Source organism: Copidosoma floridanum, unplaced genomic scaffold (genome assembly GCF_036245765.1).
Source record: "Copidosoma floridanum isolate Cflo_tuat_1 unplaced genomic scaffold, Cflo_Japanese_pri ptg000030l, whole genome shotgun sequence".
NCBI lineage: Eukaryota > Metazoa > Arthropoda > Insecta > Hymenoptera > Encyrtidae > Copidosoma > Copidosoma floridanum.
In genome coordinates this window covers 4398711-4410869 of record NW_028321907.1, presented here as the reverse complement: position 1 = coordinate 4410869, position 12159 = coordinate 4398711, and the positions used below count along the sequence as shown (strand labels likewise).

The 12159-nt window shown below is 37.0% G+C and overlaps 3 protein-coding genes across 9 annotated transcripts; 1 reads left to right on the top strand and 2 right to left on the bottom strand.

Moving 5' to 3' along the window:
- Positions 1-2532, bottom strand: Mtl (Rac family small GTPase Mtl). 4 transcript variants are annotated; one of them, XM_023390212.2, is made up of 4 exons: positions 2466-2532; positions 1328-1457; positions 597-933; positions 1-527 (listed from the first exon to the last, which is right to left on the bottom strand). In XM_023390212.2, exons 2-4 carry the CDS (start codon positions 1441-1443, stop codon positions 393-395), a joined length of 588 nt encoding a protein of 195 aa, XP_023245980.1. In that variant the 5' UTR covers positions 1444-1457; positions 2466-2532; the 3' UTR covers positions 1-392. The 4 variants fall into 4 exon arrangements, with proteins under 4 accessions (XP_023245980.1, XP_089453148.1, XP_089453150.1 ...); XM_089597022.1 differs by lacking the exon at positions 2466-2532 and adding an exon at positions 2366-2448; XM_089597024.1 differs by lacking the exon at positions 2466-2532 and adding an exon at positions 2205-2255.
- Positions 2533-3514: 982 nt separating this feature from the next.
- On the top strand, positions 3515-7616 carry eIF4B (eukaryotic translation initiation factor 4B). 2 transcript variants are annotated; one of them, XM_014354081.2, is made up of 11 exons: positions 3515-3621; positions 4465-4581; positions 4663-4841; positions 4919-5026; positions 5300-5951; positions 6049-6268; positions 6453-6504; positions 6615-6672; positions 6742-6922; positions 6989-7064; positions 7144-7616. In XM_014354081.2, exons 1-11 carry the CDS (start codon positions 3615-3617, stop codon positions 7207-7209), a joined length of 1716 nt encoding a protein of 571 aa, XP_014209567.2. In that variant the 5' UTR covers positions 3515-3614; the 3' UTR covers positions 7210-7616. The 2 variants fall into 2 exon arrangements, with proteins under 2 accessions (XP_014209567.2, XP_023246004.2); XM_023390236.2 differs by having other exon boundaries at positions 4465-4585; positions 4679-4841.
- Sec15 (exocyst complex component Sec15) lies at positions 7456-12001 on the bottom strand. Of its 3 annotated transcripts, XM_089597020.1 has the most exons (13): positions 11863-12001; positions 11689-11788; positions 10828-10997; positions 10478-10760; positions 10283-10385; positions 9967-10212; positions 9732-9899; positions 9602-9673; positions 9024-9529; positions 8709-8943; positions 8502-8643; positions 8240-8426; positions 7456-8168 (listed from the first exon to the last, which is right to left on the bottom strand). In XM_089597020.1, the coding sequence occupies exons 2-13, from the start codon at positions 11754-11756 to the stop codon at positions 8048-8050; spliced, it is 2301 nt and encodes a 766-aa protein (XP_089453146.1). In that variant the 5' UTR covers positions 11757-11788; positions 11863-12001; the 3' UTR covers positions 7456-8047. The 3 variants fall into 3 exon arrangements, with proteins under 3 accessions (XP_089453146.1, XP_089453145.1, XP_089453144.1); XM_089597019.1 differs by having other exon boundaries at positions 11689-12001; XM_089597018.1 differs by lacking the exons at positions 11689-11788; positions 11863-12001 and adding an exon at positions 11275-11479.
- Between the last annotated feature and the right edge of the window lie 158 nt (positions 12002-12159).

The following is a 12159-nucleotide window of genomic DNA, read 5'->3' as shown; positions in this document are numbered from 1 at the left end:
ACGCGTCAATGAAACTTTATTAGCTAATCAAGTTTGTGCCCTTTTTTTTTTATCTAACTTAAAAATACAAATGCTTTTTTAAGAGCTTGTGTATACGCCTATAGTCGCGTACGCGAATTTTGGTACGCGAAAATGATCGTAGCGTACGCGAAAGATACAATACCATCAGAAATGACTCCCTTGCGAGCTTTGCTCGATCACTTCCATTGTTAATAAATAAACTATCCCTATGTAAGTATTGATACAAGAATTCCCGGTCACATAAATGTGGGAGATTGGTGGCTAGGAACTCTCACGAACCGTCTCGCGTACGCGGTATCAGACGTATATATACAGTCTCTTTTTTTAAATATAACTTTGATCTTGCCTGTTCAACATTTTCTTAACAAAGTTTATAACAAGCTGCACCTTCGTTGTCGGCGTTTCTGGGGTTCAGGTCGCAAAACAGCACGAACTGCTTCATCAAACACTTGTTTCAAGCCACGTTGCGTCAAGGCAGAACATTCCATGTACTTTACAGCTCGAATCTGAAACGGGTGAATAAAAAATGGTGTGAAACATGCTCAAAATAATTAATGATCAAATCTAATTGTTACCTTGTTAGCTAATTTTTGGCCTTGTTCGCGTTTAATAGCACTGAGTCCCTGTTCAGCTAATGCAGTCAATGTTTCACGATCGTCTCTCAAGTCAATTTTCGTGCCAACAAGTATCATTGGTGCATCTGGACAATGGTGTTTTATTTCTGGGTACCACTTGCTTGTGACATTTTCAAATGACGATGGACTTGTCACTGAGAAACATATAAGAAACACATCTGTTTGTGGATAAGACAGCGGTCTCAGTCTATCGTAGTCTTCTTGGCCAGCAGTATCCCACAATCCTAAGCTCACTGGGATACTATCAACTACCATTGGTGCAGAATAATTGTCAAAGCTGAAAGTAGAAATATTTAAATTCAAATTATTTGGTAAATCAGAATTTTCATGAACTTGAAGAAAAGTTACATGTAATCTTTTCATTCTAAAAAGGTTAGTTTGTGACATGTATTTCTTAAATTTCAAAATAAACAAATCAATTGCATTGAAAAATCAAAGAGATAAATTTATGATTATATCCAAGAGTTTATTTATAAAACGAAACAGGAAGATAGTGAAGTAAAAAGCTTGTATGAAATTAATTGCTTCCTGTGAGTACTTTAAATGACTCACTCTCCTCAAACTATTTATAGATTCTTCACGAATTAAGTACCATGTTCTCAATATAACAAAGATAGCAAATTTGTCACAGTTCAAAAACTGTATGAGTCTATAGGAGGATTTGGACTTACACTGTCGGCACGTATTCGCCAGGAAAACTATCTGTTGTGTAGGAAATCAGCATACAAGTTTTTCCCACTGTACCATCTCCTACAACGACGCACTTGATCGGTCTGCCTGAACTCATGATGTTTTCTCTCTCTGAAATCCCAAGATAGTTTGTGTGACTACTTATTGCCCAGTAATGTACTTTTGCGTAAAATGATGATCAATCTTATGCAACAGTCGTCATTGTACGGATTTTATTAGCACGTCACATTAATGATGCACAGTAGACAGAGCAGTGCAGTGAACTCAATCGCACGTAAGTATAGATACACTCGATATTTACAGTTAAAACAATCGGAGTCATTGGAGACAACAAAAAGTACCTACTATACCTACAGTCTCTTTATACACTTATATGTACATATAAGAGACAAATGAGCAACAGCAACTGTAAAAAAAAAAAAAAGATTGCTCAATAAAAAAGAGAGAGAGAGAGAGCATTAACCCACACATTCGCTGTCTGTATATATATGTTATTCTGCTGTGCACTGCAGCCACCGTGCTTATCCCCTCCACAAAAAAAGGAAGTAACAAATCATCATTCGTATTTTACAAAGCCATTTATGGATTCTTTTCTTAAGTAACCCAACCCACCCACACCTTAAAAGAAGTAGATGATGAAAGAAGAGTTAATTTAATAACAATTCTAACAGTTTAAAGGAAAAGAAATAAGAAAAACTTTAAATGCAGGCAATAAGTGTGTAGATAGAATTTGACTTTTGACTTTTGTCACATATCATTTATGTCTTAAGTATGAGTTCCGCAGAAGGGCCCAGGGCCACTAAAACTAAACTTCACACACTCTATCCACATCTTAATCTATGAACATATCTCTCACACCTCGTTATTTAGAACTCTACTAGTCCGAGGATTCCAAGTACCGATTCAGAACTCCGAAACCAAAACAACGCTCTCTCCTTCGCGTAATACAAATTCCTCACGCTAAAAGGGTACTATATCCCGCACCCTTTCGTAAAGAAAAAAAAAAAAAAAATTGGCACCTCGTAGTATGGACAAGTACTTCTCGAAATGACGATAGAAGGGCGAAGGGCTCCGAAATTCTTAAAGAGAGCCCGGCAGATAATAACACCGACGACTTACCCGTAAAGAAAGCCGTGCGCGTACTGCACAGAAATGTGCTCTCGTCGTGTGTGCACTCTCGCGCGCGCGGCCAAAGGTTGTTTTCTCTCCTTTCGTATACTTATAGTTTCCGTTCTGCTTAATTTTGTCCTTCCCTTTTTTTTTTTTTTAACTTACGTATGCTATTTCAGGAGAGGCGAAACGAAAAAAAAGGTTATTGTGAACCCACGTTTTTCGTTTCATGTGTTTATATAAATACACCACACGCACCCAACTACCAAGTGTAAAAAAAAACCACATATATAAATATACGTGTGGGGCGGCGACGTAGGTCGTCGGGGGGCTTTTTTCGCCTCCTCATTAATACACACCCAAAAGAAACTCACCCCTCGGCTCGGCCCTTCGCATGCAATGCACGCACCCACCCTCGCGTGCGGAACAGTAGGGTAAATACGTGTAGGGGGACAAGCATCATTGTAACTCCAAAACTCGTCAGCTGATTCTTTTGGGCCATTGGTGCGAGAGGGACACAGCTATTGTTCTCTCGAATCTATCTCAAAAAATCTTTGTGTTGGAAATAGATGGGAAATCGAGAAAAAAAACGTTTGCAATTAACTGCAAGACGAATATTTTTCAATGGAAAGTAATTCGCAAAGTTTCATCCAGTAATGACTTGATCGCTCGAAATTCACGACTCGGCAAAAACCAAGTACCCACATTAAATTTGCCGTCTTCAATTATTGTTCACATATCTTACATTATGATGATGGCACCGCTTCAACGACATTGGCTGGTATTTAAATCAATTAACCATATGTATACGGTGTCAATGAGATATTGCCTTTTTTTTTTCTTTTTTTTTTTTTTGTTTTTGACCTAGTAAGTTCGAATACGAACAGAAAGCTGCTCTCCATCGCAAGTGTTGCCACCCCCTCGAGAGACTCCGCGCGACCTGCAAAACTTCCCCTACTACCCCCGTCCCACGTAGATAGGAGAAGGGGGAGGTTGAAGGGATAGGTAATTCGATAATCGGCCGCTACCGCGCTGCTGGCGCTGGCGCGTGGCTCGATCTTTTACAAGCTGGGGCTCGGCTTGAGCTCCACACCTTGATTGTGATTCAGACCGTTGAATAGTTCATTGTCTCTACGAGTCTCCAACTGGACGACCAAAATGTCAAGTAAGTATCCTTTGTCTAGTACGAAAGCTGGGTCGCGTCCAGAAACCTTGTGCTCGTCCATTTCGCCCAAGGTTTGATCCCACCCGATGGACATAACCAAACTAAACGTGCTGGGCGCGTGTCACTTTTAGAGCGATACCCTACTACTATACCTATATGGACGAATACACACCTACAACGTAGGTAATGGCATGATTGGCATGCTTAGCTGCCAAACCACTTAGGAGTCGTGAGCTGTAGCAACGATCGAACGGTTTATTTGTTTGTTTGGATGTCTCTTTCGAATTACTGGGAATAGTTAATTTGTAACACTAATTTCATACGACATACATTTTTTAAGACATTACCTAGGAAATTTTCCATTTGGGTTTAACGCGAATTTTCTTGTTAAAGGCAAACGGAGCAACTGTTCAGAGTCTATATACCTTATATACCTTAGTTTTGCTTAAACATTCAGTTCAACGTTTACATTGTAGGTCTTATACAGTAGAAGTATCTTTGAGGGTTGTAAGGCCGTTAACGTAGTACATCCTTTCACTTGATTGGAAAATAAACGTCACCAGATTTTTCGCTCATTCTCGTAAGCCTGTGGTGACCCTGAAACGTGCATTCTGGCATTTTGAGAAAGTTTTTCAAACGGGAGTAAAAAACAATAGGCAGCAAGTCCTCTTACACATAGGTACCTATATCTTGTAACACACATGTCTGACTCACTCCTTTATTTCCCAAAGCCATACTCGTCATTTTTCTTCGTTTGGTTATTAATTTATTACAATAGCTCAGTTTACTGATGAGCCATTACAGATGATTAACTAACGTATCCTTATAATTATTTAATTTCAGGTAAAAAAGGAAAGAAGACTAAGGGAATCACTGTCCCACTTCAAGATTTTTTGGAAAATACTCCATCTGTGTCTATTCCTGCCAAAATTAATTGGGCAGACGATCAAGAGGATGATTGTATGTGAAATTGCGTGATTTTTGCAATAACTAGATACATTGGCTACTGTTTTTTATTTGAATGCTTATTTGTTTTCATAGATCCTTACATGTCAAGACCTAAAGAATCTGTTGTATTGCCAACTGCACCAAGAGCAGCTCGCGATGCAACTGTCAATGATGAAAGTATTCCAACAAATCCTCCTTATGTGGCTTACATATCCAATCTTCCTTATGATGTTGATGAGGAAGATTTGCACGAATTCTTTGCAGAAATGACGGTTTGTTGGAGTTAATTCATGAAAAGTATGGTTTGTCATTTTATATGATTAACGTAATTGTTAAAATACTCCAACAGGTGTCCGGTTTACGTCTTCCTAGAGATGGGAACAAATTCAAAGGTTATGGTTACGTTGAGTTTGCAGATAGACAGAGCTTGAAGGATGCCCTGAGCATAGTTGATACAGTGAGTCACTACTTAATTACGATTTCTATGTTGCTCAAACCTTAGTTTACTTTCAAAGTTGATTGAATAACGTTCGTAATCGATGCACAACAATAGTTCTAATGTGCATAATTCACCAACATTATCCAATGATTGATTTTTACCATGCTATAACTACTATTTGCTTTGCTGGCTATTAAGACACGATGTATTCCGAACTCCCGTAAAAAAAGATACATTTTAACGAAAATCCTTCTACCATACGTAAATCTTAAAGATTTGTTTATGCTTTAGAATTTGAAAGGCCGACGCATCAGAATCGAAGTGTCCAACAATGACGATCGAAGAGGTGGCCGAATGGGTCGAATGGGTGATCAACGACGGGAGTACAGCCCAGAGCGCACCTCAGGCAACTGGCGTACGGATAGAGTTAACGATGGACCGCGTGATGACGATCGCGATGGAGATCGAGGTGGCTATAGAAGTCGAAACTATGAGCGCCGAGACGATAAAGACAGTGGTTTTGAAGACACCAAGTCCAACTGGCGCGAAGGCCCCAGAGATTTTCCTGAGAGATCGAAGCCGTCCTTCAGAGACGCGCGAGACAGCAGACCTGGCCCCGATGATGACCGAGATCGTGGCATGGGTAGCAGGTTCTCTGATCGTACAGGTTCAAGAGGGATGCGTGATGGTAGAGATAACAGAGATGGCAGAGATTTCAGAGATGCTAGAGATGCTAGAGATGGTAGAGATGGTAGAGATGGTAGAGATGGCCGCGATTTCAGAGATGGTAGGGACGGTAGTAGAGAAAGGGATGGCGAGAGAAGTGGAGGTTATGGAATGAGACGTCACTTCAATGATGATACAGACAGGGAGAGAGAAAAGGATCGCTGGAGCAGCGTTAGAAACCAAGCAAGCCAACCAAGAGAGCCTCTTGGTAACGACGGTAATATATATATATATACATATATATATATTTTTTTTTTCCTCTACAAGAAATAATATATTTAAACCTAAACTCTTTTAATTTCCTGAATAAGTAGAAGGGCCACCAGCTCCTGCAACTAGACCCAAGTTAGAGCTGAAGCCACGTTCTAAGCCACTTGAAACTGTTGCTATATCTCATCAATCTGATGAAAAGAATAGTTCAGATGCTCCTCCACCCAAATCCTCGGCAAACATTTTTGGTGCTGCCAGGCCTGTGGATACTGCAGCCAAGGAGCGTGAAATTGAGGAGCGCCTTGCCAAGTTGGCTGAGACAGAGTATGTTTTTATTATTTATGTTACTAGATTTAATATCAAGTTTCACGGCAACAAAATAATGCTTAGTTCAATTGAAAAAATATATAACTATAAACTCTTCATGCATACATATTTGTTAATGACCTATATTTTAATAAAGAAATAAGGGTGTATACTTACATTGAAATATTATTTTATTTGACAGAGTCAAAGAAAAACGTCCGCCTAGAGACGGAGCATGGGGTCGTCGCAACGGGGTAAACATTTTATAAAAGCTTTTTCTAATTTTCAGTATAAAGTGTAATGCTTGCTTTTATTTTCAAAAAATTGTATTGATTACATCGCATATATACTTTTTTCATTAAAGGAGGGTGGTCGTTTGGAACAAGATAGACCAAGTCGACCAACTTGGAGATCACGTCCTGGTATGTAAAATTATTTGCTTACTCATAACTCTGTTATTCGGTTCTATAGTTTTCTTAATATCAATGCAGATGGGAATGATCAACGTGATCATCGAGATTATAGGGACTTAAGAGATGCCCAGAAATCGAGAGAATCCAGTAAGCCAAGAAGCGATTCACGAGGGTCGTCTTCTAGTCGTGGTGGGCCAGTACTACCTCGAGGGCCCTCAAAACAATTCGATAACCGATCCCCACCGGACGGAGCAGAAAAGTACATTTTAATCAAAAACAATAATTTTTGGCGATGAACACTTACATTTATAATTCTTCTTTTCAGAGATAAAAAGAGAGTTGAACTTACTGATGAAGAAATTATTAGCAGAATGCCAAAGGTTAAGGAAGACGTTGTACCGGTTAGTATAAGGTTTTGTTGATCATATTTGTATTGAAACTTTTCAATAGTATAACTGAATATTGCATGTACTGTTACAGAATATCGTAGCTTCCAACAAATATTCGATGCTGCCAGATGACATTGATCCGGATAATCAAGATTAAGCAAATTGCTCATCGCTCATGGTCAAATACGTCAAAATTTGTCGTGACTGTTGAACAAAATTGAACAAGAAAATATCAAATGAGCGCATACTATAGAAATTAACTTTTACATACACTTGGAATAAAAAAATAATTGTCCGATGCAATTCTAGCGATATCTAGGAATTGTTCATTCTTGGATCTCCAGAATAACTGTTAATGATTTGTATTTGATTAGTATAATTATTTTATTATTCTTAACGCGATTACTATTATAATTATAATTATATCTGTTTTGTCGAAATACATGCAAAATGAAGCCAATGCAGATATAACATTTGTACTTTGGACTGAAATTATGTCACAATAAGATTTATTAAATGTATATTAAAAACAAATTAAAGTCAACGAATGATACGAGGAAAAAACTCTTTATAGCGTGAGTAATTGTTTATTAATCTAATTTTGATACTAGGGTGTTAAAAATCTGTAGCAGCGAGGGGCTTGCTACTGTATGACGATACATTGTCCAATGTACAGTTTTCTTTTCAAATATTGTACAATATATGACACGTAATAAACATGTAAATTAATACCATTATTATATAACAAAAAAAACTTTGAAATGATAAATATACTTAAAAAAAGCTTAAAAATAAAATAATTTTTCCTCTCATTTGTGTAATATACAAACAAATAGTATCAAAACGCGTTAAGGCACTGTTTACGCAATAACTGTTGATAAAATATGATTATGCAGTAAGTAATCAATCTCAAACAATTTATCGGCAATAAATTAATAACACCGTTCACTTTCTATTATACATATTTACAGTTTTTTCGTCTTAAAAAAGTTTCACTATTGAGTGTGTTGTGCCAGCTGCCTCAACTGTTTTAACACAGTTTCTAGCAACTTTTTTTTATCCCTTTCACTCTTTTTTAACACGGAAAATACTGTTTTCTTATCTGATTCTCTTAGCCTGAAAAGTAAAATTAAGTTTTAGATTGAAAAAAAAAACAATGTATTGGCTACTTCTCATTAATTACTTACTTTTCAAGCAAAATAACAGCCATTTGCGGCGTTACTAAATTATATTTGCTAGACTCGTTTATGTAGTCATGAAAATAAGTAGGCCAGTCCCAACTCATGAACAAATCGAGTAACTGTCTTAATTGCGCAAACTCTTGTAATAATGACCCCTCTGGTAGCCCTACAATGGGCTCGGAAGCGGCAAATTCTAAACAAAGATTAGATAGCCAAATTAGTGTAATAATTCATTAAAAACGTTCAATGACTTCGTAATCATACATACGTTCGCATTGTATCGTATCTAAATTAACTTGTTGAAGAGCACCCATTGAAATTTGTTTAATATCTTCACTTATTAAAATAGCCAAAACAGATTTCGCGATATGAGAACAAGCTGATTTGCAAGCTACCTGTGCAACTTCTTCCTGTAAATTTCATTTATTACAATTTGTCATTTTACTGTTAAATAATTTTTTAAATGAATACTGACTGGTAGATTTGTAAAACATGTAAATGTGCTTTGCAAAAAAGTAATAAGATCGGTAATAAAGCCCGAAGCATGACCTTGCGGCTCGGCTAGATTCCAATCGTAATTTTCAAGCTCAAGAAACTCGTCAAGTTTCTGCTTCAATTTTTCGCATATTTGCTTCTCAGCGTCATCCTTTGCTACTTTAAACATTGCCGTTTTTAAATTACCTGTAGTCAATTGACCTTCGTGAGGGGTTCTAAAATCATTGAGATTAACGCGATAGTTTCCAATTTTGTATCATTTTGATGAATTAGAATATAAAATAATTCCACTAACCCTGTAATATTGCAGACAAATTCCTCTAAATACTTGGTAGATTTTTCGAGGTACCCAGTATTTATAATAATTTGGATTACTTGCAAAAGCGCTAATGATGGCTTGCGGAACAAAGACGATAAGCAGCCGCTAAAAGTTCGTGTCAGCAGCAAATTTGTTGATTTGCAAATCATTTCATCGATTTCTGTTTTTGAAAGATTCAAGTCTTCCGAAAATTTTAAGCACGCGTAAATAAATTCCTTTACTTGATGATACACCTTCGGCACCATGGGCGAAAATGGAAATTTTTTCGGAAATTCTGCTTTTTGTAGCTCTTCATCTTGATATGGAAAAGAGGTGAGAATTTTGTCATACTCCTCTTGAGTATTTACCTGAATCGGTAAGAAATTATCTTCATCTAATATATCACGAAATATTTGAACCCAATGCTGCATCAGCACTTCATTGTAGTGAACTCGGATCTCTTGGAGTAATTCAAATAATTGACCCACTGAATATCCGTAATTCTAAACATAGTAGAGAAATGATGTTTTAGCGGACTAAATGAGGGAGGTATAAAAAAGAATATCTTTACGTACCCTAAGAGTAGTATTAAACAACATTATCAAATTTTTTATTTTCAATATCAGAGTAGCATCCGTACAGTAAGCCTAAAGTAAAAAAATAATTGTGAGTGAAAAAAAGTATAAATTTTTGCTCATTACTTACAGAATGGGTTCTCAAAGCATTAACAATTTTTGAAAGAGCCATTGACCAAAGTTCTTCTAAATATGAGCGAGTAGTTAGACCGTTACCCGTATTTAAAATATGATCTTCAACAACAAAGAAGCCAACAACACTGTGAATGTAGGATTGGTACTCAGCTAAGCTTTCATGCTTAAATTTGACAAAAATTTAATTTCAGGTTTAATTATCAATATGATTAAAAGTTAATTATATTTACCATATTTATTGGTGGCTGTAAAACAAGCCTCGCTTGTTGTTGTCTTTGCTGCCTGTAATAAGCCTTAAAAGTTTCTACTTCTTCAAGAACAGTGTAAATGTGCATACATCGATAAACAGGACTGAAATCCATGAGATCTTGAGCACTGAGCTCTTCCTCTTCACTCGCTGACACAGTTCTTTGCATCTTTTTTACATTCTTTTTTCTACCCGTTATTTCAGCTTCTCTTTCCAATTGCTCAGCTGTCTGTAAGTTTACATAATTTTAAATTAACGAACGGATATAACCGCTTTTTTTTAAAGAATAAATGTCTTACGTGTCTCATGGCTACTTCTCCTATTTTTGGAGAATATTTCCTGATATTTTCCAAAAAGTCCCGTAAATCTGTCATTGATGCATCCTTTATATTTTCCCTCAATCTACAATTTTTGTCAACAAAATTTTGTTCATCAATAAACGAATAATAAAACTACAAGTACATGTAAACACAGCATACAAAGGAATAACTTACAAAGGAATTTTTTGGGTAATTTGAGCTGAAAATCTATAATTTTTTACTTTTGGCAAGTCTTGTTTTTCAAGAAGCTCCAAGGTCTTGAGAGCGGGATAATATCTCTTATCCTTTAACTGTTTTTGTAATTTTGCATAGGCAGATAAAACTGGAAGACACATTGTTAGGCTATCAACAGCTGCAGCCATATTATTTTCTACTTTTCTAGCTTTCACTAGCTCTTCCTTCTTTTCAATCACTTTGCTAATGGTTGCATCTATCTTTTCATCTAAATCTAAAATTTCTGCCTATAAGCATTCAAATTTAAATAATTAAAAAAAGCAATTCACAGATTTGATTTTCTCATAAACTTGCCTTAAGCTCTTGAGCTTGAGATCGAACTTGAATTAATTCCCGAATAGAATCAATGAACCCTTGGTAATGAAGATTGCACATCCTTTCAATCTCTTTGTCATGGCTCTTGACTCTCTCATCCAACTTTTCCATAAACTTTTGGTGTTCATTTCCATCATAAATTGCTCTAAAATTAGACCAAACTGTTACTAGATAATCCAAAGGCTGTGCTTATATATTACCTAATCAATGAATTAAATATTGCGACTATTTATACAAGCAACTGTATTGCAGTTGTTGCAATTGCCAAAACAACTTTGCTTTCAAAACACTTTATGATTTAGAACTAAAGTATGACAAGTATTGCCTAGACTTTACTGACTGGAGCATCCAGTAAAATGTAGTTAAACCTGCACAAGTCGGCTAAAAATTGGGTAAACAAATATCCGAATGAAAGGATGTACCTGATAACTAGGCCCATATTATTCATATCTGAGGACTCAATTTCCTTGAGCAGGTGCTCCATTTTTGGAGCAGTGGAAAGCAGGGCATTTTGCAAATCGTCGACCGACATGGTCCCCATTCTTTTCTCTCAATGCAACGTATTATTTGTAATAATAAAAAAAAATTAAAGAACACAAAATTTTCAACATTTTCACGAGTCTTGATATTACTTGCTAGGGGTAGTAGGGGTTGGAAATTATCCCCCGCTAGTGCGCATATGCCAAAAGGGAGATTTCAGCCCTTACATTAGATCCTGCGCCGTTCAGAGTTCGTGCGAATTTTCAAATGTACAACAGAAAGCACCTGTACTTGCACCCTATCTGGGCCGAGGGTTGAAATTTAACGTTTGATGCTATTATTTTTGATACGCTCACCTGAAGGTCGGGCCTAGGTAGTCGTCGATACTTTCGATCTCCTGGATGAGAAGGTCCAGCTGCTGCATTTTAAAGGGTGATGAAATGATATATGTCTGTACTGGTAGATTTTGACAGTATCGTTAAAACTAAAACTTGTAAGTATATTAAAAACTCGATTAAAATTTTAACTACTTAAAATACTGGTGTGAATACAACACCCCGCGACCCGCGACGCCGACACGTAATAATGAACATTTGCTATATGTATGTATGGTGTATTTCACATATCTATACATATATCTTAATAATATATACTGAGCGCCTGACGGCCTGAGCCTGACAGTGACAGGAGACAGGAGCAGCAGCAGAATCAGCAGAAATTAGTAGGGTTGCAACTTGCGCCAGCAGTTAAGTTAGTATACACGTAGGTCGTGGGTCGTGGTTGTGGTAACGCCGTATGGTCCGGCGGCGCTAGCGTCAACCTGTAGC

Excerpts from the sequence above, each read along its gene's own strand:
- Mtl (XM_023390212.2), bottom strand. The coding sequence starts at position 1,443 with ATGAGTTCAGGCAGACCGATCAAGTGCGTCGTTGTAGGAGATGGTACA. Across the intron at positions 934-1,327 it reads GGCGAATACGTGCCGACAGT|CTTTGACAATTATTCTGCAC; the intron begins GTAAGTCCAAAT and ends TTCTACTTTCAG. Across the intron at positions 528-596 it reads GCCAAAAATTAGCTAACAAG|ATTCGAGCTGTAAAGTACAT; the intron begins GTAACAATTAGA and ends CACCCGTTTCAG.
- eIF4B (XM_014354081.2), top strand. Across the intron at positions 4,582-4,662 it reads AGACGATCAAGAGGATGATT|ATCCTTACATGTCAAGACCT; the intron begins GTATGTGAAATT and ends TTGTTTTCATAG. Across the intron at positions 6,269-6,452 it reads GCCAAGTTGGCTGAGACAGA|AGTCAAAGAAAAACGTCCGC; the intron begins GTATGTTTTTAT and ends TTTATTTGACAG.
- Sec15 (XM_089597018.1), bottom strand. The coding sequence starts at position 11,393 with ATGGGGACCATGTCGGTCGACGATTTGCAAAATGCCCTGCTTTCCACT. Across the intron at positions 9,900-9,966 it reads TACAGCCACCAATAAATATG|CATGAAAGCTTAGCTGAGTA; the intron begins GTAAATATAATT and ends GTCAAATTTAAG. Across the intron at positions 9,530-9,601 it reads TGTTTAATACTACTCTTAGG|AATTACGGATATTCAGTGGG; the intron begins GTACGTAAAGAT and ends TACTATGTTTAG.